Source organism: Muscardinus avellanarius, assembly GCF_963383645.1.
Source record: "Muscardinus avellanarius genome assembly, chromosome: 20".
NCBI classification, from domain to species: Eukaryota; Metazoa; Chordata; class Mammalia; order Rodentia; family Gliridae; genus Muscardinus; species Muscardinus avellanarius.
In genome coordinates, this window is record NC_137806.1 from 4,683,086 (window position 1) to 4,708,748 (window position 25,663).

The window sequence follows — 25,663 nt, forward strand, 5'->3', positions numbered from 1 at the left end:
CCCAGAGCCAATTAAGATATATAATACAAAATTGAGACCGACAGTCGCAGATACATTTAATATCACAACTCAAAACTTGAAAATTTTTCATGAAAATTTAAGTAATCTTTTACTCTGACACTCTCTACTGCATTCTATTATTTTTTAAAATGCAAATTCCAACCTACTAAACTGATTTCACTGCCTGCAGTTTGGAAATCACTGCCCTAAAAAGCTAGCAATATGTACAAGATAGTAGCTACAAAGAAATTCACTACGGTATTACTTAGAATACAGAAAAAAACTAGCTATAACTTAAATGTCGATTAATGCAGGGACAGCTAAAATGTTAAAGTAAGTAACAGTTTAAATTATATCTGTGTAATAATAACTATACATCTATGTAATATGTATACATCTTAAAAATAACAATGTAGGGTAAAAAATAGCAGCAGAACAATATTTCCAGAAGATACAGTTTATGCAGATTTCTAGCAATAACATCATGATGTGGAGAAACAATATGAAAACGATGGAGAAGTGTGTGTTTGAATACCCATCTCATGGGTGGGGGTAACTCACAGGTAAAAAGGCAGGTCAAAGGAAACTGCAGCTATATATGCAATGTTTGAGTTTTTAAAGAGTTTTTTGAAAGCGTTGTAAGTTTCAAGGTTTGAACTGATGAAGTGGAAACAGAGGTGGGAAGGCATGAAGTGCACGTCGGCAGAACCGAGTAACATCCATCTGCATAACTCAAAGAATAAGAGAGAAGAAGAGAAAGGCTGTTAAAAACAACCCTAAGGACCGAGGGAAGACTAGGACGGCGTATGTAGCAACAGCTGGAGAAGGAGCCGGAGTGTGCTCCAGGCAGGAAGAAAAGGTCTAGCCCCTGGAAACCTGACCCGCCTGCGCTGGTGGTTCAACTGTGTAAATACAAGAGTGGCAGCTTGGTGGGAAAGTACTTAGCAACTCTGTTTACACAGACAACAGAAAGTGCCACTAGAGTGGCAAGTGGAACTGAGCAAGGCCAATTAACCCTTTCACCCTGGTGTTCTGTGCTCGCTCTCACTCACTGCGCCTGTTACATCTGCACCGATATGTGTTCGGACCAAAAGCAATGATAAATCACTGTTACAGGTATTGATGAATTCTGCAAATTCCACCAAGCGCAGCCATTTTATTTAATGTTCTGAATACTTCCCCTGCTACTCTCATCTGGTTTTAATTAAGAAACACTTTCAAAGGAAGAGCGGCTATCCAGAAACTCAAACTACACGTGTCCTTTATTAAACTATGAACTGATATTATACTATTCAAGTTTTTGGGCTTAAAGGTGTTTTAAAATGTAATATTCACCTCAAATTTCTTTTAGATAAATTAGAAAGAAATTAAAGAAAGCATCACATATTTATTTATTTAATTTATTTTTTACTTATTTATTTTTTTGGTGGCACTGGGGTTCCTGTAAGCCCTGCTACCTCCGGGCTCCACTCCCAGGCCTATTTTATAGTTTTGAAACATGGTCTGTTAATGCCAGCGCGGCTGGCTTCGAACCTGCGCGATCCTCCCGTCTCCGCCTCCCAAGCGCGGGGATGACAAGCGTGCGCCACCACACCCGGCGGAAGCATCACATATTTCGATGGGGAAATACAATAGAGAAATTGCACTCTGCACTGAAAAGGTCTGCACATCAACTCATCTTAACTGCTGCATAAGCAGTAGTAGCTATGATTACAAATTGTCACGTATATGGGAAACCTTGCATCTGGAAGGGCTGATGTATTTTGTAAGACAATGACAGGTTTACTGCTAATTCATATTCCTGCTTCCTACATACGGTCAAATGTCTTTTTTAACTATTCACACTCCAGAGCAAGGGTCATATTCTCCACATATTCTATAAAACCTAGAAGTCCATGCACCAGCTAGGTGTGCAAATAATTGTTAAAACATGGTATGCAATGTTGACAGGCGTGAAAGGCCTTGCTTCTGTGAAGCAGGCCAATACAAGAGCGTGTAAGTGCTCAGGGGCAAATCGCATGAACTCCACTCACTAACCCCCGCTCGTCACAGTCCCCGTGGCACCACGAGCGCCCCATATCAGCTAAAAGTCTGCCACGTTTCCTTCTGGTCATGTCATCGCTGAATCTTATCACTGATAATTTTTAAAATGCTCGCCAAATAATGTGAAAATGTCAACGGATTAATTGGGGAGGGTGTAAGAGAACGTACGCTGTGTTTCCTCTCAGCAGAGATCAGTAACAGTCTGAAGATACTACTCTTGCATTTTAGGGGCAAGGGATCTTCCCTGCTCTGGCTGCTCTCAGCTCCTACCCAGTGACAAGGCAACAGAGCTGGGGAGTCAGCCGCTTCCTGGGACAGGTGATGTGCGCTGGCCTCAATGGCCATGTTAAAATCAGCGGAGGAGCCTTCCTCTCAGTCACTTTGTGAATGCGGGCCACCCTCTAGACCCCCGTTCTCTTTTCTTCCATAACCACAGCAGGACCACTGCAAAACAACGGATCAAAACAATCGGCATCAGTAAAGGGGCCGCGGGGCCAGGAGTGAGGCAGCAGAAGAGCACAGCCCCGCATCTGCTCTCTCGAGAGCCGGAGCATAGCCATACTTCTTGCAGGTAGATTAGAGAGCATCGCGGGCACTCCCCACACTGCTGGCCTCCTGCTCGCTTGAATTAATTCTCACAGCACCAAACCAGAATCCTAGTACTTAGTACTTAAATGCCAGGCAAAGACTTAAGATAAAAAGAGTTTATTTTGACAGGTGTTTTTTTCCCCCCAGTACTGGGGGTTGAACCTGAGGACATTCATTTTTTATTCTTTATTTTAAAACAGGGTCTCAGGAAGTAGCAGAGGCTGGCTGCAAACCTGCCACCACACCTTGCATCCTCGCTTTTTTTCTTCTTTCTCAGTACTGGGGATTGAACCCAGGGGCATTCTACTTCTTAGCTACACCCCAAGCCCTATTTTTTATACTTTATTTTGAAACAGAGTCTCACTAAGTTGTGGAGAGCCTCACTAAGTATAGCTAAGCCTGGCCACAAACCTGCGATCCTCCTGACTCAGCCTCCAAGTACTGGGTGCATGCGCCACTACCATGACTGGCTAGTTTTTTTAAAAAAGAAAACTGCCAAACTTAAAAATGAAAAGAAGAACAAAAGGATAGACTATGCCAAGTAAACATACTATTTAGCTACAAGTTGTAATCTAAATAGTCTAATACACTTACAAAGCTCAGTTTCTGTAGAGCAAATATTACTAATTTCCGGAATTAATTTCCTTGTTTTGAAGAGATCCACATAAATTAAAATACGTCAAAATAAAAGTTGAGAAATAATTTCCCAAAGTAGTAGATTTTTTTTTTTTTTTTTTTTTTTTTTTACTTAAACCGAAGTAAGGACTAGTGTGTCTCAAAGAGGTATAATCTCTACGTTTCTTCTGAGTACTCTAATTGCTGGAGCTGATTTTGGACGAGTACAGAATTGATTCCTAGAGCAGGAACCAAAATACACGTACCCAGGAGCCAACAGCCAATTACTACGATTTTTTCCACTAAATAAAGTCCAAACATCCTGATATACTGGATGTAACACTGACACTGAGCCAGGAGGTTTGTATTCACTGTAACTTTAGATGGCATCGTTACAGCACAACTTCCACTTCTGCCCCTGGACGAGGTTCAGAATAGGCTCTTCTCTCTTGAAAGATACTGTGACTGTCTAATAAAAAAATTATTTAAAAAATCTAAAGAAAAATAGTACTTTTTTCAAAGTAACAAGTAAAAACAAAAATACCCATGCCCAAGACAGTTTCCTACATTCTGTTTATCAAACATTTAGATATTTGACTGCAAAAGGATTTTTTAAAACTTAAATGGAGATGTTTACTTTCAATACAGAAACATTTGGTTTATTATCTAGTTCAATAGTTTCTTCCCAAAAATTTCTCTTCCAAATTTCTTCCACCTTTTCCATTCTTCATCAACTAAATATATATGCAAGCAGATTTTTAATATTTTAGTAAACAATGCAATATTTAAGTACTAGAAGTAACCTGGTAAGACAAGGGGTCAGCAGCATAATCAACTGGAATGTTTTCTGTAAACACATGCAGTGCTAGGGACAGCACAGAGGCCAGTACTACAGACGACACACTGCCTTCTTCTGATTAACTACATTTTGTCTTACAATGTTTCCAAATTATGTCAGTAAAGAATAAGAATCGCATAGTCCTTTTTATACTTCTGTGCTTCTTTAACTTATTTTATATACAAATAGTAAACAGTGCAGTGATGTCCTTATAATACAGTTGTGTGAATTCAACCTGACTCATTTTCTTAGATGATCAGAGACAAGCTCTCTGAAAATTAAACCAATCCATGAACATGTTTTTTTTTAAAAAAAAAAAACAGCTGAAAGTCTACAGAAGTGCTTTCAATTAATGTAGCTGGTTCTGTTGCTTTAAGAACCTTTGTGGTTTCCATGATGTAAAGCTGTCTGATAAATCCATGAGTGGTGCTAAGCTACAAAGGTATTTCGGAGTCTTACTAAGTTGCTGGAGGGTGTTTCCTGAGAAGCTGGGATTACAGGCACACATTACCATGCAAGGTGGTTTTCTTATGACATCTTTGTCTAGCTTTGGTATCAGGATAATATTTACCTTACAGAATGTATTGGATGCATTCTTCCTCTTTTGTTTTCTGTAAGCTTGTGAAAGATTGTAATTATTTTTTCTTTATATGCTAGACCAACACCAATGAAGCTGTCTGGGTGTGGGCTTTTCTTTGTGGAAAGATTTTTAATTACTAATTCAATTTATTCATTATAGGTCTATTCAGATTTTGTAATAAGACAGTTCTGGTAAATTGAGTTTGCCCATTTAATCTAAGTTATCTAATTTACTGGCAACATTCTTCATAGTATCATTTTCTTGCCTTCATAGACATGTTTTTAACTGTTGTATAGCTGGCTATGAAATAGCCTCCTTCATTCCTGGCATTGACAATTTTTTTCTTTTTTCCTCATCAACCTGAGGCTCTCATTTTGTTAATCTCTTCCAAGGGCAAACTTTCTGTTCCACTGTTTTCTCATTCTGTATTTCATTCATTTCTGCCCTACTCTTCCTTTCTTTCCTTTTTCTTGCTTTGGGGTTAGTTTACTCTTTTAACCTCGTGACTGAAGGCAAAAATTGGGTTATTGATTTGAAATCTTTCTACTCTTCTAATATAAATATTTAAACTTGATGATCTCTTACAGGGGCTTTCAGTCTCTTTTCTTTTTTCTTTTTTTGTGGTACTAGGGGTTGAACCCAGGGGCATTCTACCGCTGAGCTACATCCCCAGCTCAATTTTTTTATTCTTCATTTTTTTCTTTGTGGTACTAGAGATGGGACCCAGGGGCACTCTACCTCCGAGCGACATGCCCAGCCACAGTTTTTATTCTTTATTTTGAAACACGGTCTCACTGAGTTGCAAAGGGCCTCACCAAGTAGCTGAGTCTGTCTGCAAACTGATCCTCCTGCCTCAGCCTCCTGACTTCTGGGATTACCAGCATGTGCCACCATGCCTGACTTATTCTTCATTTGAAACAGGGCCTCACTAATTTGCTGAGGCTGGCTGAGAAACTGTGATCCTCCGGTCTCGGCCTAAGTACCAGGATTACAAGTGTGCGCCAACACACCTGGCTCCGTTTCTAATTTTCCACTCCTTCTTTTTCTTCTTCCTTTCTGCAACACAAATTGAGCAATTTCTACTGTCTATCTTGAAGGCCGCTGGTTTTTTTCATCTCAAATCTTCTGTTGATCCATCTAGTAAATTTTTCATTTCAGTTATTATATTTTTTAACTCTAGAGTTTCCATTTGGTTTTATTTTTAAAATGTTCACCTCACCAGGCATGAGACACAGTTTATAATCCCAGTACTTGGGAGGCTGAGACAAGAGGCTCACAGGTTCACGGCCAACCTCAGCAACTTGTGCGGGCCTCTGCAATTTAATGAGACCCTGTTTCAAAATAAAGAATTAAGTGGGGCGTGGTGGCACACGCTTGTAATCCCAGCGTTCTGGAGGCTGAGAAAGGAGGAGCGCGGTTCACGGCCAGCCTCAGCTACCTTGGGAAGCCCTTTGCAACTCAGTGAGACCCTGTTTCAAAATAAACAATAAAAAAATAGGGTTGGGGGTGTAGCTTAGAGGTAAAATGCCACTGGGTTCCAACTACAGTACCACAGGGAGAAAAAAAAATCTTCAAAGTTGCTATTATAGGTATTTTCAAACAACAAAAAAGGAATCATATTTAAAGAAAAATATAATGACAATGATTAGGTAAATAGGAAATATAAAAAGAGATTTTTTTGGGGGGGTAGTATTTAGGATTGAACCCAGGGGCATTCTATCTCTGAGCTATACCCCAACCATGTTTTTTATTTTGGAATATTTCAAAATAACAATATAAACACATATCACTGTACCGTGAATTAACTAAAGGTGAGTTATGAGTAATTCAATTTACATGGATATATGTCAATAATAGTCACATAGCTCTAAACAAAATATTCATGCCTAAATAAATTTTTACCATTCCCACAAACTGTTCTCATTGGCTCACATTTCCCTTTTATCCTTTATAACTCCTACAAAATTATAATCAAATGTGAATATAATTTGATATCTAGCTTTTTACTTACATTATAAATATTTTTCATACTGCTATGTAGTTTTCACATATAGTTATTAGTAATTATATACCACACAAGCATGTCATAATTTTTTTTTATATTTTTTATTTTTTTGGTGGTACTGGGGTTCCTGGAAGCCCTTCTACCTCCGGGCTACACTCCCAGACCTATTTTTTACATTTTTATTTGGAAACAGGGTCTCCTAAGCCAGCGCGCGTGGCTGGCTTCGAACCTGCGCGATCCTCCTGTCTCTGCCTCCCAAGCGCGGGGATTACAAGCGTGCGCCACCACGCCCGGCCTAAGCATGTCATAATTTAATCAAGTATTCTACTCATAATTTTTTTAACTTCCCTTCTTACTATTGTTAGTAATGCTATAAAAAGGACTAATAAATTAACAAATATAAAAAGCAGACATTAAGATTTTATAACATAATTTCAATAACTGTACATATTCTATCCTATAATGAAAACAAAGGTTGGAAATGTTAATGAAAACGCCTGGCATGGAGCCTGAGTATCATTCCCACGTTAGAAAGGCAACAGTGAGCACCCACAAGTGAACATCGTTACATCACTGTCCTCTTCTGACTGTCTCAAGGGACTTCTCTCAGGTTAACAAGTCAACACGAAGGTATGTAATAATTATAAAATTATTTTATAATTTTAAAATGGAATGTGAACAGATATTTGAATAGGTTGAATGAAAAGATTCTTTATCTTCTTTTGAAAATCTAAGCTATTTTCTTCCTTAAAATAATTTTAAGTATGTTCTAAATGTGCATTCTATGAACAGCACTATTAATTGTATGAAGCTAATAGCCACTGAAATTCTGTTTAGTATTGTCCATCAAGCGATGATTATTAAGACAATTTTTATTGAGACTAATTCTCATTGTCCTATGTTTTATTTGGTGAATCTTTGATGACTGATCAAAAGAACAAAATATTACGCCCAGAAGGAATAATAAGCCTTATAAAGAAGTTTATGAGTAGCATTTATTTATAAAGGGTCAACAGAAAATTACTTGCATATAATTTAATTTTAGGAGCATTACTCTCCTGTAGCCCATGTTTTTTCTGACACTGACCTAAGTTTCAACATCTTTCTACTGGAATATTTTTCTAACTAGTTTTAAGACCTCACAGGGTTCTGTTCTGTGCATCTCCAATGACAAGGCCATACACGTCACTCTGAGATAATAAACTTAATTTAACTATATTTAAAGCTGTGTGGGATCTGATTGTTTGGGAGATGCTACTTGCCAGTTTTACCAACTAGCTTTGGGTAGTCTGGGAAGAGCAGCCAGAAAGGAACAGGAAGTGATACAGGAACAGGTGAACAGGAAGTAAACTACAGGATTGTAGTTTACAATCCCTACTAACAGCCTCTTATACTGCTACAAGTAAAAGACTATATTTTGGGATGAGAAGTGGTAAAAGGTTCTTAGAAAACAGGAAAATCAACATTAAAAATAGTGATTATAAAGCCAGGTGTGGTGGTGCATTCCTGTAATCCCAGCATTCAGGAGGCTGAGACAGGAGAATCGTGGTTCTCAGCCGGCCTCAGCTACTACTTAGTGAGGTCCTCTGCAAGTCAGTGAGACCATGTTTCAAAATAAAGAATGAAAAATAGAACTGGGGGTAGAGCCCGGAAGTAGAATGTCCTGGGTTCCATCCCCAGTACCACACAAAAAAAGTAATTATAAAAGAAATAAATCTTTTCAAAATATGCCACTGTCAGGCCTTCAGGAATGTGAGAACCTGCTTCCCAAATCCCATTCGAAATATGCACCAATGCTAAAATTTAAAGAGAGAAAATTACGAAATATATCCATGATCAAAAACTAGCTAAGCATTTCTTTAGATAAAAACTGAAAGGTAGCCATAACTAGGGTCTAAGCTACAGGCCTCCTGGGCTCCACACCTATAAGCAGGCAGAAGAAAGCAACAATCTGACTTTCACAGAGTGAGGAGGATTAAGAAGGTTCTACAAAGGCTTGGGATCGGAGCCAGTCTTGATGCTTAAAGATGGACGTTTCAGTGGAACTCCATCCCCTGCAAAGGGAAAAAGACCCAAAAAGTGAGGCCACTGTCTCAAGGCATAGCCTATAAAATATTATGTATCTGAGATGTCCAGAGGTAATGTTTGTAGCCCTATAGATGAGACCAGGCCAAGGGGCCTGCAGGCAGTGTCTGAGTCTGCAGTGGCCCCCACGTAACCTCAGGAGGGAGCCCTAAGCTGCCTGTGCGAGTCTCAGGGAAAAGTCAAATCAACTCTGAAGCCACAAGAGAGGTGGATATAGGCAGCCAAGAGAATCTCCTCCCAAGAGGAGTCTGGGAATTAAAACTCCATCTATGGAGAGATTCTATTTTAATGATCAATAAGAAATTGACAGTTTAACCACCTATGTATCCAAAACGTAAAAGGTTGTTTCATAATCCCTATTTTTAAGCATAATCGAGCAGGCTGGATGGGAATGCTATAGGTTCATTTATGAGGAAGTAGAAATTAGTAAAATTTCTCTGACTTCAAGATTCTATTATCAAAGCCGGGCGTGGTGGCGCACACTTGAAATCCCAGCATTCGGGAGGCTGAGCCAGGAGGATCGAGGTTCACAGCAGCCTCAGCTACTGAGTGAGGCCCTGTGCGACTCAGTGAGACCCTGTTTCAAAATAAAGAATAAAAAATTGGGCTGGGAGTGTAACTTGGAGGTAGAATGCCCCTGGGTTCCATCCTTAGTACCACACACAAACACAAAAAAAGATTCTATGATCAGTGCTTTGATTTTTGTTTTTTCTTGTTTTTCCCTCAACATGGAAATTTTAACACCTTGGGTTCTCGTGCAATTCCCTTCTTGTATCAGATCTATTTGGAATACGAGATAGGCAGGTATAGAGACTGAGTACTAAGACCTACTTCTTTTCCTCAGCTGCTTATGAATAATAAAACATGAACTTTATGCCAGTAGCCTTTACTGACCAAAGAAAGCATGGACAAAATATACAGATAACTAACTGGAAACGTGGTATCCAGCATGGATCTCAAACAAGGTCACAAGACTAGTAATCATTCATTCAATCCAAAGGAGACGCTATGACGAGGTAGCAAAGGCAGCTAATTCAACAGAAGACTTTGGGGCCCTGACTGGCGTTACAAAGCGCCAACAAACCAGCACAGAAATAGCACTGCGTCTGGAGACCTTTTTAAGGTCGTTTAATAAAGGACAGCATAACAATCACATGACAACAGAGGCTATGGTGAACTTTACGCCAATAGCCTTTACCGACCAAAGCAAGCATGGACAAAATATATAGATAACTAACTGGAAACGTGGTATCCAGCACAGGTATTACCACCCAAAAACAAACCAACGACCAAATGCACACTGGATCAAAACACCTCAGAATATGAGCGCTACCAAGTGTGTCTCTGATAGAACGGAAAGTAATCTGATTTTACCCTAAAATAGTTAACTATATTTACACATCACAGAAATAACAATTCTCTGATTCTATGGTGTCCACTATGTATTATCCACTGTCTATAAACCAAATTTGAACACTTGAAATGTGCCAGCACAACTGAGAAACAAATTTTTCAATTTTAACTAATTTAAATACAAAGCTGGGCGTGGTGGCGCACGCTTGTAATCTCCATGCTTGGGAGGCTGAGACAGGAGGATCGCACAGGTTTGAAGCCAGCCTCCACTGCTTAGTGAGGCTCTCAGCAACTTAGTGAGACCCTGTTTCCAAATAAAATATAAAATAGGTCGCTGGGCGTGGTGGCGCACGCTTGTAATCCCCGCACTTGGGAGGCAGAGACAGGAGGATCGCGCAGGTTTGAAGCCAGCCGCACGCGCTGGCTTAGGAGACCCTGTTTCCAAATAAAAAATGTAAAAATAGGTCTGGGAGTGTAGCCCGGAAGTAGAAGGGCTTCCAGGAACCCCAGTACCACCAAAAAAATAAAAAATAAAATAGGTCTGGGAGTATAGCCTGGAAGTAGAAAAGCCCTGGGTTCCACCCCTAGTACCACAATAAATAAATAAATAAATAAATAAATAAATAAATAAATTTAAATTTAAAAACTGATATTTGGGCTGGGCGTGGTGGCACACGCTTGTAATCCCCGTGCTTGGGAGGCGGAGACAGGAGGATTGCATAGGTTCGAAGCCAGCCTCTCTGGCTTAAGAGATCCTGTTTCCAAATAAAAATATAAAATGGGTCTGGGAGTATAGCCTGGAGGTAGAAGGGTTTCCAGAAACCCCAGTACCACACATATTTGATTCAGCTCAAACTTTTAAGTATGAATGAAGCAATTTGGGCACATGAATCCACTTATTAGAAGCACATTCTATGAAATCTCAATTCAGATTAAGTATTTTCAATAAAACTTAGAACCTGAAATGAGCTGTGTGGAAGGAAAAATGTAAAATACACACCAAATTTTGAAGACTTAGTACAAAAGCTAGAATGTTAAGTATTTCGTTTATAACGTGTGTGTGTTGCTAAAGCCTGAACTCAGGGACTCGAGCCTGCTACGCAAGCCCTCTACCACTAAGCTCTAGCCCCAGCCCCTCTCGTTAAGCCTTTTCACGAATGTGGATACAAGTTGAGACAATATTTTTTACATACTGGGCTAAGTTAAATATATTATTAAATTAATTTTACCTGCCTCTTTAAGTCTTTAAATGTGTCTTCCAGAAAATTTAAAAGTACATCTGCAGCACACATTATCTACCACGTAATCCTGCTCTAAGCAACATCGGTGACCTGAAAAGAACAGCCATCTGTCAGAAATCTCAAGGTATCTGTTGACCAGGATGGGTGCATGAAACATCGTGTGTCGCCTACTTTAAGCAAACTAGTCTTTAAGCTGCCCAGAATCTGCATATTTATATATCCCAGAGTCATTTCTATCTTCCTCACACAGAGGATGGTTACAGACCATTAAAATATGATCCTATTGCTTCCAGGAGCTCCACAGAGTTTGAAATCTGTGTGGATGCTCAAGTCCCTTTTAGAAGTGAAGTAGTATTTGCATTCAGTGCAGATCCTGTATATACCTAAACAATCTCTGCATTGCTTCTACTATCTAATACAACGTAATGCTATGGAAGGCATTATCATGCTGCACTGTGCAGGGAAACAAGAAGCGTGTGCAGGTGTTTGGTACAGCTGCAATGTTCCCACTGATGCAGAACCGCATACATGAGGGCCAGCTGTAGTCGTCTCAGTCACTGCACACTAAGGAGATGTGTAATCATCACTCTAGCATCCACAGGATGTACCCAAGTAATGGACATGCCAAGTAATCAGAACCTTTATTTCTTTTCTAAAGTTCCTAAGCCCTATGTTAAATAATGCGTTTGCTTTGAGGAGAGCCAAATAGGGCTCTTCAATTTATAAGATTATGATAAGATGAACTTTATAGACCAATATTATATATGTATTTGTACATATAAATTTACTTCATGTGTATTTATTTTGTATATTACTTATAAACAAACTATATATATATATATATATATATATATATATATATATATTTTTTTTTTTTTTTTTTTTTTTTCCTCTTCCCGGAATAAAAATGTCAGAACCGCATGTCTTGGCCGTACTTTTCCACTGTCTTTCACAGGATGGCTCTTGAGCAGCAGCTGCATGTGGAAGGCACACGGGGTAAATTCTAAGGCTGTTTAAGGGTGGGGACAGCACCCCTGACCCGCTTGCGTGCAGTATGCTCCTTGGGAACCTCAGTCTTAGAGAGTCCTCCAAAGCACTGCAGGAATCGCTGGCCCATATTTTATTTTCAAGTGTCTCATATTTTATTCTTACGTATGCCTACAGTTGTTAAAATACAACCCCTCAACATTTTTCATGGCAATATCCAAAGAAGGCCACAAGATGGAGGTAGTACTCTGTTACCTTTTTCACTTGTTTTTATGCATTTTTCTCAACTTTCCCCAGAGGTCATTTACTTCTTGTACCCTTTTGCCCTGAAAGACTATTTACTTCATGTTAATATCACTCAAAACTTCTCTGTGACAGTTTTTTCGAAACAGTCCTCAAGATGGTTTTGAACTTTACATGAAATTTATATTCTTTTTGTGTGTGTGGTACTAGGGATGGAACCCAGGGGCTTTCTAGCTCCGAGCTACACTTTCAGACCTATTTTATATTTTATTTGGAAACAGGGTCTCACTAAGTTGCTGAGAGCCTCGCTAAGTAGCTGAGGCTGGCTTCGAACCTGCGTGATCCTCCTGTCTCAGCCTCCCAAGTGCTGGGATTACAAGTGTGTGCCACCACGCCTGGCATAAAATTTATATTCTGATCTCTTTATCAATACAAACTGCATTTACCCAAACTTGCTAACCTAATTTAGTCACCCAGTATAGTTCTAAATGACTATTAACTATAGTCAAAATTCAATCTGACATAAAGATTTACTAAAATGAAGATAATGTGAAGAATATTCCACAGGCTTTAAAGGCAATTCAAAATAGTAAGTTCTAGTGATATTTTGAGAGATGGCAGAATTGTTGAAAATTGTGATGCTTTCCACAATAACTACTTTCAATTCAATCTAAATTTCAAATACTTTAAAAGGTGTGATACAAGCCAGGCATGGTGGTGCACACTTGTAATACTAGTATTTGGGAGGCTGAGACAGGAGGATCTTGGTGAGACCCTTTGCAACTCAGTGAGGCCCTGCTTCAAAATAAAAAATAAAAAATTGGGCTGGGGCTGTAACTTGGAGGTAGAATGCCCTGGGTTCCAATCCCAACGCTGAAAAAAAAGTCACATATCAATTCTGTGTAACTACTTCCATGAGAAGAAATGCACAAGATGGCAGTAATTTAAACTATCAAATGTCTAAATTAATGTTTTATTTAAAGGCAGGAAATTGATTTCCTACTGCATATAAAAACAGCCAGGCGTGTTGCACGCTTGCAATCCCAGCATTCAGGAGACTGAGACTGGAAGATGGTAGTCCATTGGACAGCTTCAGCTACTTAGCAAGGAGGCCCTTTGCAACTCAGTGAGACCCTGTTTCAAAAACAAAAAGACTAAAAAAGTAGGGCTGGGGGTGTGTAGTTTGGAGGTAGAATGCCCTTGGGTTCCATTCCTAGTACCGCCAAAAAAAAAAAAAAAAATAGGGCTGGGATTGTAGCTCCAGGTAGAATGCCCCTGGGTTCCATCCCCAGTACTGCAAAATAAATAAATAAAATAAAATAAAAGATATACATATACATTAACTTCTGTAAATGAATTTTTGATGTGTTTCACTTAGGATTAAACCCAGAGGCATTCTGGGATACACCCCCAGCCCCATTTTATTTTTTATTTTTGAAACAGGGTCTCACTAAGTTGTGGATGACCTCACCAAGCTGCTGAAGCTGACAGTGAACCTGTGATCTTCCTGTCTCAGCCTCCCAAGCACTAGGACTTCGAAAGTGGTGCGCAACCACACCTGGCCTGTAAATGAAATTTAATCACCAACTATTAACACAAAACACTACTTAAAGTCAGAAAACAGCCTAAAAACCAATCTTTTATCTGTTTACTAAAAGTGTGATAACTGAAAATAATTGCTAATAAAGACTCGCATTTTTTAAAACAATTCCAAAAGACAGAGGTTCTTTTGGCAATGTATAAATTCAGTTAATCAAGAATAGCTTCCTTGACATATTTTCATGTTTGAATAAAATTCTTAAGTATTGGCTAGAAATAAAACATTTCTACCTTCCTCAGCAGGCACGGAGATGGACCCTAAGATTTCTCATGGTATACTCAAGACTTTCCCAGTCAATGACACCAAGATCTCTTCCTTCTGGTATTATTATTATTATTATTATTATTATTATTATTATTATTATTTTGGTGGTGGTGGTACTGGGGTTCCTGGAAGCCCTTCTACCTTGGGCTACACTTCCAGACCTATTTTATATATTTTTTATTTGGAAACAGGGTCTCTTAAGCCAGCACGGCTGGCTTCGAACCTGCACGATCCTCCTGTCTTCGCCTCACAAGCGCGGGGATTACAAGCGTGCGCACCACGCCCGGCTCTGGTCTTATTTTTTAATACTGCTCAAGATACATGCCACAGTACAGTCTCACGTAGTTTTTAAAAATTCTTGTGCCACTGGGCGTGGTGGCGCACACTTAACACTAGTACTTGGGAGGCTGAAACAAGAGGATTGCAGGTTTGCAGCCAGCCTCAGCTAGAGAGGCCCTCTGCAACTTAGTGAGACCCTGTTTCAAAATAATCACAAATAGGGCTGGGAGTTTAGCTTGCAGGTAGAATGCCTCTGGGTTCAAGCTCGCGGGTAGAATGCCTCTCGGTTCAATCCCCAACTAAGTAAATAAATAAAATTCTTGTGGCTGAACTAGAGTTGTACTATTCTAGAATTCGTTTAACTAAGAAAATTAATCCCTTTTAGAACTCTAGTCCTTGCTCTCTGTGGCATTTTAATACTGCTGCTTATACTATGACATGTTCTTTAATTCTTGATCTTAAACTCTTAGCTTTAATATTAAGCAATTCAAATACTATTAGCTGCCTGTAACCTGCACACAGCTAATGCCTACTGCCCCACTAGCAATAAAATAGGCATTCATCTAATAATGAAGCATACTGTTTATATTTATTTATTTATTTATTTATTTATTTTTGTGGTACTGAGGTGGAACCCAGGGGCTTTTTACTTCCAGGCTACACTCCCAGACCTATTTTATACTTTATTTGGAAGCAGGGTCTCACTAAGGTGCTGACAGCCTCACTCAGTAGCCTGATTGCATGTGAAATTCCAATTGCTAGATGATAATAATTAGAAACACTGAATAAGTGAGTGGCTCCTAGCCTTAGTATTCAGTAGGATGGGGAATAAAACAAATTCTAGATTTCTTTTTTTGTGTGTGTGATACTGAAGATGAAATCCAGGGTCATTCTACCTCTGAGATATGTCCTCAACCCTATTTTTTATTCATTATATTGAAACAGGGTTTCAATGAGTTGCAGGGGGCCTGACTAAATAGCTGAGGCTGGCCGCAAACTGTGATCCTCCCATCTCAGCCTCCCAAATGCTGGGATTATAAGCGTGTGCCACCACACCTGGCTAGATTAAATTCCTAATTAAGTCCTAATGACACTAAGACAAAAAAAAATCAGTAAGTATAATCTCTCTAAACTCAAATATTTAGCTCTTAAAAATGCTATGATAAGCCAGGCGTGGTAGTGCATGATATATTATCTAAAACATAGTAATACTTCCACATTCATTAGTATAAGACCCATCTTTCACAATGAAGTGTTTTGATGAAAATAAAGTTTTTTGAGCCAGGCATGGTGGTGCATGCTTGTTATCCCAGCATTTAGGAGGCTAAGACGGGGGTATCGCAGGTTCTTAGTGAGGCCCTCCACAACTTAATGAGACCCTGTTTCAAAATAAAGACTAAAATAGGGGCGGGGGTACAGCTTGAGAGTAAAATGCCCCTGGGTCAATCCCCAGTATTAAAAAAAAAAAAAAGGCTTTTGAAGATCTATATATGCCTGCAGCTTCACTATAAAATGGCTGTCTAGGGTCCTGCTTCTCCCAAAGAGAAGTCGCTCTGTTTTCAGCGCAATTCCTTTATCTCTTCACAACTCTGTACAAGGAAGACTTTGGAACTGTTTCTAATTGCAGGTGGAGCTAACTGGTATCATTATCATCCTAATAGACCCAAAATGCCAAACTTAGAAAAACATTTATAAAATAATATAGCTGCAGTTTGTAGAATAAGTAGTTCACTGATAGAAAATATAGCAAAGCTGAGAAGAGACTAGACATTTTATCAATGTTATCAATTTTGGTGTTACTTATAACTGCCACAAAAATTCTCCTTTCAGTAATCATCACATCCAGTATCTACTCTCACCTCCAATCAACGCTCTGTTTCATTCTGGACATTAAATAAAACATGCTCTTTAAATTCACCATATTAAAACAATCTCTAGGTAAAAGAGTGACCTACATAGTAAGATTTTTAGACTATCTCAAAGAATAACTAGTAACAGAAGCCAATTCTACTTTCCCAGTTCAACTTGGGCTATTATCTATAAATAGCAGAAGATAAAATATCCTAAGAGTGTTCTCATAATTAGTGTAAAAAAAACTCAGAGTAGCATAAAAGTGAACCTTACAGCTAAAAGATTTGTATCCTGTAATCTCTAGATTACATGTGCAAAAGTTTCACAATAGATTTGCTTTTCCTACAAAATGTGCTCAAGCAACCTCCGCTAAACTATACTACCTAAAAAAGTAAATTAATTTCACAATAACCCAATCTAATGCAAAGATGCATACAATTAGTATTTAGCTCTACCTCCATGTATGATATGCCTATATGAAAAATATATATGACTGAAAGTTTCCGACCACTCCAGATTTTGTACTATCTCCATCCATCCAAATTAAAAAATAACTTTGGATTCTACAGTAAAAGTGGGGAGGCTATTTTTATACAAACTCAGTGAATTCCATGACAAGAATCATTGGAGATAACTGATAACCACAGCACAGATTCGCCATTCATTTATGAAAGAGATCGTCCTTCTCATTTCTAGAGGGGGTTTGAGAAAGCCCCACTGATGACTGCTTTTACTATCTAAAACACTGAGCGTCGGGCGTGGCGGCGCACACTTGTAATCCCAGTACTTGGGAGGCGGAGACAGAGGATCCAAGTCGGCATCCAGTCTCAGCAACCTTATGAGGCCCTGCGCATCTTAGTGAGACCTTGTTTCAAAATAAAATAATAAAACAGGGCCGGGGGTGTAGCTCAGAGGCAGAACGCCCCTGGGTGCAAACCCCAGTACCATAAAAAAAAAAAATTTTAAAAGAACCTTTTCTTCTCTTAGTCAAGTTTTAACATTTTTAATGTAAGGATGAAGGCATAAAAAATAAAATGCAGCACATTTCCTAGCTGTGTAAACAGCACGAGTCTGTAAGGACCGACGGCACCATTAAGACAGTCCTGATCTCCTCATGAGGTGACTGCCGCAAAACTGACGACAGTGTAGCATATCATGATTTCAGTTCACAGATTTTGAAAATAAAAATGAAGTCAGGAATGTCCAGAATACTGTACAAATCACCATGCAAGGAAAGTCATGGCCTTAAAATATAATTACAAAAGCAAAACAAAAGAGAACACACTTGCTACTGATTTCAAAGGAAATAAAGGTGACCAGGTCTGGGAATGTAGTTCAGTGGTGGAGTGCTTGCCTCGCTCTTTGCTGAGGTAGCAAGGAAAAAAAACCAACAACAAAACCAGGTTCGAGGCACTGATTCTGGCTGTAAATGCTCTCAGACCACAGGAAGCTGCCTGGACTCTCAGCTGTAACAGGTGCCTTACTGGTCCTTTATAGACGTACTCTTGATCATTTATGCCCGGAGGAGAAGCTGCCTGTGTACTCATGTACTTTCATAAAGAAGCCTTCTTAGGAGCAATGCAAAGCAAGAATTTGTTCTATAGAGCCAAAACTGTCATATGCAATTTTCACAATTGTCCAGTTCATGTTATCTTTCCCAGATTTTTTTTTTTTTTTTTGTGGTATTGGGGGTGGAACCCAGAGGCTTTCTACCTCTGGGCTATACTCCCAGACCTATTTTATATTTTTAATTGGAAACAGGGTCTCACTAAGTTGCTGAGAGCCTCACTAAGTAGTTGAGGCTGGCTTTGAATCTGTGCGATCCTCCTGTCTCAGCCTCCCAAGCGCGGGGATTACAAGCGTGCGCCACCACGCCCGGCTTTCCCAGATTTTTAAATCTGCTGTAGACCTGCTTAGTTTGGACCACTTTAGGTCATGACATGTATTGTTTTCCTCCCATTACTACTGTGAAAAGAAGTTGTGAATCTTGTTAACAAACTGTGGATTTCCCCTTTTAAATTCTTAATCAAAACAATGCTTCAATTTTATCGTCAAGCATTAAGACCTTCCCTTTCAGAAAGGGAAATTTAGTTTGTAATGCTAAAAATATTAAGTCTTCACCAGGAGCGGTGGCAGAGATGTAATCCCAGCATTTGGGAGGCTGGAACAGGAGGATTGAGGGTCAAGGACAGCCTCAGCTACTATTTAGTGAGACCCCTGGCAACTCAGTGAGACCCTGTTTCAAAATAAAGAATAAAAAGTAGGGCTGGGGATGTAGCTCGGAGGTAGAATGCCCCTTGGCTCCATCCTCAGTACTGCAAAAAAAAAAAGTCTTCATTTATTAAAAGTTGAAATCATAAAAAACAAAGCGTCCAAGAAGCAGGAATGTCAGACAAAATACAAAATACAAATGTTATGTAGGAACCTGTAATTTAAATTACTAATAAAAAAATCTTCAAATAGTTCACCATTTTTCTACATTCCTCACATCTCCTCACACCAGCATCTCCTCTGAAAAGATGGGCTATCCAAATGAGCATGCCCTAGGAACAATTAAAAGACATTCTAAACACAGGCTGGGCCACTAGGTGCCATCTGCATCCATCCCTCTCCTACAGACTTCTGGAACCTATTCCTAGACTTATAGAACCAACTGGAAATACATGTACAGCAATTCCTTTGCAGTTGGAAAGACCACATGTAAACATAAAAATGAATTAAAAATGATCAAGAAACTAGCCAGGAGTGGTGGCGCACGCTTGTAATCCCTGCGCTTGGGAGGCAGAGACAGGAGGATCATGCAGGTTCGAAGCCAGCCTCACTGGCTTAAGATTAAGAGACCCTGTTTTCAAAAAAATATATAAAATAGGTCTGGGAGTGTAGCCCAGAAGTAGAAGGGTTTCCAGGAACCCCAGTACCACCAAAAAAAAAAAAAAAAAAAATCAAGAAACTACTTATTTGAGGAACTGCTGTTTACTTACAATGTCTATGTCTGATTGGGTGCATGTGTAGTTACTGCCTAACTACAAAGTAAATGCGTGAGGAAAATACCATCTGTTCAAAAAATAGGCAACTAACTTGCCCAAGGTCAGGAAGCCAGGAGGTGGCCTAGTGTAAGTTTTAAAAGTCACAGAATGCCTGAGATCACTATTAGATTTGGTGGATTAGGGGATAAAAAAGATACCAGTCACTACAATCCTGTTTTGTTTTCTTTCCTCCTCTTCCTCCTCCTCCTCCTCCTTCTCCTTTTTTTTTAACTGGGGACTAAACCTAGGGGCATTTTATCTTCAAGCTACACCGTCTAAGTAGCTAATATTATATAGACTATCCTTAATGCAATAAATGAATCATTTTGAAACTTAAGCCAAATGATGAATCACTTCTGTTCAATACCCTCCCACAATGAATCCCCAACTTACTTATTACTAAAGGCCAAGTCCTTTCAATGCATGTCAGGTCTTCCCGCTATGACTCTGACATCTCCCTGCTGTCCTCTTCCATCACTTCGCTCCAGCCACACTGGCTGTCTTGCTATTCTTCAAACGCTAAGCAGCTCCTGCCTCAAGGCCTTTGCGCTTTATTCTTCCTTGAATGCGCTCTACCTGCTATGTTCTGAATATCTGAATCCCTCCAAGATTCCTAAGTTGAAGCCTAACTCCCAATGTGACCATACTCAGGGAGATGGTTAGGTTATAAAGGTGGAGCCCTTTATGATTTGGCCTCGTGCTCTCATAAAGCCCCCAAGAGCTGCCTCATCCCTTGGTAGTAGTAGATAGAATACAGCAAGAAGGTGCCCTCTATAAAGGAGAAGGCCTTCATCAGACACAGAATTTGCTAGGATCTTCATCTTGGACGTTCCAGCTTCCCGAACTATGAGAAATAAAATTTTGTTGTTGAAAAGCTATCCAGCTTATGGGATTTTGTTTTACCATGCCAAAAACAACAACAACAAAAAAACCCCACAAGTTTCATAAGGTGAGGGCTTTTGTTTAGTATAAAGGCCAACACCCAATGCTAAAAAAAATCCTGTAGGCACCAATACTGAATAAATATTCTGTTGAATGAACAGCAAAAAAACTGATTAGTGATTACCACTCTTAGTAGCCTGTCTTCTTTGTTCTGTTCCCAAATGTCTGGCTAGTCACCAAGAGATTACTTGGCTCCAGCCTGAAAATTACACATTAAAGACCTGAACAGGTTTCATTTGTCTCTACCAAATGCCCGGTCCCCTGAAAGCCTTCCAAGAAAGTTAGGATTCATAGTAAAGAACTTGTTTCAATCAACTTCTCTGCTTAAAAGTTCCTCTGGCTTTCCTTCCAATTTTGACACAGCTGGATGGAGAAACAGATTAGAATAATTTTCTGCCTCTTCAAGTTCTGTCGCAACAAAGAATCTTCTTACAGCAGGTGTGTTTGCACGCTTGTAATCCCAGCGCTTGGGAGGCTGAGACAGGATGATCACGCAGGTTCTAAGGCAGCCTCAGCTACTGAGTGAGGCTCTTAGCAACTTTGTGAGACCCTGTTTCCAAACAAAATATAAACAGGTTTGGGAGTGTAGTCCAGGGGTGCCCCTGGGTTCCATCCCCAGTACCACAAAAGAAAAAGAAAACAAAAGAAAGAGAAGAAACAGAAAAAGAAAGAAAGAAGGAAGGAAAGAAGCTTCTCGATTATCTGTGCTTCTGTATTTTCTCATCTTTGCTCATATGGTTAACTGCCCTGGTCCTTCACAGTGCCTAGTTAACTGCAAATTAAGCTGCATGCACCTGTAAAACTAGATTACATATCTAAACTTTAAGCTACTACTACTAAATTTCTGTATTCTCTTAAAGGAGCTTCATTTCCACAAATGACTAATTTTGTGATTGGGTTATCTTTATGACTCTCCAGCTACAGAATTTAATCAATCACGATAAACTCTAAACAATTATCCTCTATACTAAAGGCAATCTCAGAAATCAGTCTTCAGACTTACAGGTTCACTATTGTTACACATATCACATCATCATTTACTTTGAAATGAGGAATATTTTGTATGAGCGGGAAGTGGCATCTGGTGACAATTCATAGTTATTACAAAATTATCTGCACATAAGAATTTGATGTATAAAATATGCATACTTTATAACTCTTACAAAAATGAAAATTGTTAAATCCATGGTGCCAGGGCAACCTAGCAATTTTACATTCATTAAGAGAACGAAAATGCAATGCCTGAAGATTAAATTTTCCTTTGTTTGATTTAAATGGAAAATTAAGTTTCCATTTAAAAGTTCAATAGTTTACACACGTTTTTACTATCTATGGGGGCGATGTGCATTTTATATTCACCTCGAATGACAACTGTTGGTAAACTTTTTTTTCCCCTCCCATGACTATTTCAAAGCATTGTGCGATGGGTTCAATCACATCGGTGAAATTCTAAGTCTTCCAGACTCTTCATAATCCTCCAGTGGGTGAACTGTTCCCTTCTCTTGGGCAATAGGTTTGGGATGGAGCCTGGATAAACACTTTCATTCAACCACCCTCAATGGGAGAAATAATAACGGATTTCACAAGTTAATGTTCAAGCTAAAATAGGAAAGTCAACGGAAGAAAGGCAGAGGAAAGAAAGAAAAGCCTCCGCTACTGATCGACCTTGTCTTCCAACAGCGCCCCAAGCACCCTCCGTGCCCCAAAGCTTACTAAGCTTCTCCTATGAGTCCTAGGACCAACTTGGTACAACCTTCCAATTCCCCCAGACTGCTACATTGTGACTGGAACCCCTCACCGGCTAAAAGGATCACCAAGTACAGTGCAAGAAACACTCTGCCACGCGCACTGGCCCAAGGCACGCCCGTCTTTCCCAAAAAGGAAAAGGGAAGGGGGCAGGTGAAACCAGAGTGCCAAGTGGACCGGCGACTCGTTGGGGTTGGACAGCCTGCTTTCTCGCCGTCAGAGGGGCCAGGAGAGGACTGGGGCGTGGAGCCCGGGCCACCGCCGCTCCTCCTCGCTCTGCAGGCTGGCCGGGGAGACCGGGCAGGGCACAGCTGGCCGGGGAGGCCGGGCACAGCTGGCCGGGGAGGCCGGGGCAGGGCACAGCTGGCCGGGGAGGCCGGGCACAGCTGGCCGGGGAGGACGGGGCATAGCTGGCCGGAGAGGACGGGGCATAGCTGGCCGGAGAAGCCGGGAAGGGCATAGCTGGCCGGGGAGGCCGGGGCCGGGCACAGCTGGCCGGAGAGGCCGGGCAGGGCACAGCTGGCCGGGGAGGCCGGGCAGGGCATAGCTGGCCGGGGAGGCCGGGCAGGGCACCGCTGGCCGGGGAGCTCGGGGCACAGCTGGCCGGGGAGGCCGGGCAGGGCACCGCTGGCCGGGGAGCTCGGGGCACAGCTGGCCGGGGAGGCCGGGCAGGGCACCGCTGGCCGGGGCTCGGCTGGCCGGGGAGGGGGTGCGGCCGGGCGGGCCGCGCTTACCTGCTGCACCCCGAGGAACTGGTAGAAGTTGAGCTGCACCTCCTCCACCAAGTCAAACAACTCCAGGTCCCCGCTCTCCCAGCCGCGCGCCGGGCCCGCGGCCGCCAGCAGCAGCAGCAGCAGCAGCAGCAGCGACAGCGGCCGCGGCGCCGGCCCCGAGCGCGGGGCCCACATCGCGCGGCCCCCGGAGGTCACCGCCGCGCAGCGCCGGGCCGGCCGCAGGGACGTGGCGGGCGGGCGGCCCTCCGCGGACCCTCGCCCAGGCCTACAGACAGCTGGAGAGCCAGCGCCGGGCGCCGGGCTGCGGAGGGGAGCGGCTTCCCCTCGCCTCAGCCTATCCCAGGCCTCGCTTCCGGTGACGTCACGTCTCCTAGCAACCGCGGGGCGGAGCCGGAAGTGCGCGCGCGGGGGAGCTGGGCGGGCGGCGGTGCCGCGTGGCTGTGCGCCGGAGGAGCAGTGCGAGTGTTTGCGCAGGTTCAACCCGGGGGCGGTGGGGGGGCCACCGCGCCGCCCCCTAGGACAGCCCACCTGGAGGAGAGTTTCCCTCCAAACAGCCCTAGTCTTGGCCCCCCACATCCCCAACACTAAAAGCCTACTTGAACTTGATTTTATATATATGTATATATGTATATATAAACCTGATTTTATATATATGTATATATGCATATATATGTATATATGTATATATAAAATACACACACACTCTAATGCCATAAAATAGGCAACTTGGTCGAATTCATAATGGTGACTCATTCGTAGACTTACAAGTATATATATATATATATATATATATATTTTTTTTTTTTTTTTTTTTTTTTTTTGCGGGTCTCGGATAGAACCCAGGGGCATTCTACCTCTGAGCCCCACCCCCAGCCCTATTATTTATTTTTTATTTTGAAACAAGGTCGCAGTGAGTTGCAGAGGACCTCACCAAGAAGCTGAGCCTGTCTGAACCGCAATCCTCCTGTCTCAGCCTCCTGAATGCTGGGATTACAGGCGTGGGCCGTCACCCCTGGCTGAAGCCTGATATGTTATGGCTTCTGTTCTTTACATTTCGTTGCCCCATCCGCAATGATAGCAGGGGTTGTACCAATACCTAAAAGAGGCAAGCTAGCCGGGGGTGGTGGCGCACACTTGTCATTCTAGTACTTGGGAGGCTGAGACAGGAGGATGGCAAGTTCACAGCCAGCCTCAGCTACTTAGTGAGGCCTTCTGCAACTTATGAGGCCTTGTTTCAAATAAAGAATAAAGATTCAGGCTGGGGTGGAGCTCAGAGGTAGAATGACCCTGAATTCTATTCCTGATGCCACAAAAATTAATAAAAGAGGCAAATCTACTGAGTAGGGTATCTTTTTCAGAGAGGAAACAAAGGAATTCAAACCGAGGCAAAAAGGAGTAGAAAGTAAGAGTTACAAACCGGGTGTAGTGGCACATGCCTATAATCCCGGGACCAGGGAGGCCGAGCAGGAAGATCAGAGGTTCCAGGCCTTAGCAATTTACAGAGTCCCGCAGCCACGCAGCAAGATCCTGTTTCAAAATAATTTTAAAAATAGGGCTGAGGGTGCAGCTTGAAGGTAGAATGCCCCTGGGTTTAATCCCCAGTTCTACTAAATAAATAAATTAGGGTTGGGTTGGGAGTTCAGAGGTAGAACAGCCCTGAGCTCAGTCCTCATTCACACACACACACACACACACACACACACACACACACACACACACACTCTAATACCACAAAACAGGCAACTTGGTGGAGTTCATAATGGGGACTCATTCATAGTCTTACAAGTATAGTTTATCCACTGTGAGATTTTTTCCCTAATTGAGATCTGCTTCTAAAGACATAGGAGCTGAAAACCTCCCTCTTCACTGCAGTGTCTCACCTCTTAGTCGTACACTGCTTTTGTTCATGGTTTTTATTTTTTTATTTTAAATTTTTTATTGGTGCATTATATTCACACATCATATTGGGGTAAAAAAAACTTGTATGGACATACATGTGCACATCACCCATTTAGCCCCTACCCAATTTCCACCCCATCCCTCCCTCCCTTGCTTGGCTTAGTGGTTGACTTCGATATGTTTAAGTACATTGTGTGTTTTAGAGATTTTCCTTCTTCCCCCCTCCTTTCTCATCATTTAGGTTGTCTTGTTCACTCCTCTATAGGATTTCCTTTTTCATCTAGAGTTCCTCCTATGACCCATGTCTCCTTAGCTTTCACATATTAGGGAAAGCATCTGATTTCTTATTTTTTTGTGACTGACTAATCTCGCTTAGCATTATGTCCTCCAGTTCCATCCAATTCTCTGAAAATGATGTAACTGAGTTTTTTTTGATGGCTGAGTAAAATTCCATTGTGTACACATCCCACAGTTTTGTAATCTATTCATCTGTTGATGGACATCTTGGCTGGTTCTATAGTTTGGCGATGGTGAATTGTGCAGCTATGAACATAGATACACATGCATTAGTTTGGTAGTTTGGATTCCTATTTTTCATGGTTTTTTTTTTTTTTTTTTTTGCGGGTCTGGGGATGGAACCCAGGGGCATTCTACCTCCGAGCTACACCCCCTGCCCTATTTTTTATTCTTTATTTTGAAACCGGGTCTCACTGAGTTGCAGAGGGCCTCACTAAGTAGCCGAGG

General features: G+C 41.2%; 1 protein-coding gene across 1 annotated transcript in view; it reads right to left on the reverse strand.

The window, feature by feature from the left end:
- DNAJC1 (DnaJ heat shock protein family (Hsp40) member C1) overlaps nucleotides 1-23,596 on the reverse strand; it is a gene marked incomplete at both ends in the record, with an annotated part of 122,584 nt that extends 98,988 nt beyond the window's left edge. Inside the window, one exon of the mRNA XM_080717083.1 lies at nucleotides 23,021-23,596. Within this exon, the coding sequence (XP_080573209.1) occupies nucleotides 23,021-23,596 (576 nt within the window). The remainder of the gene's footprint in view (nucleotides 1-23,020) is intronic.
- Nucleotides 23,597-25,663: the final 2,067 nt, after the last annotated feature.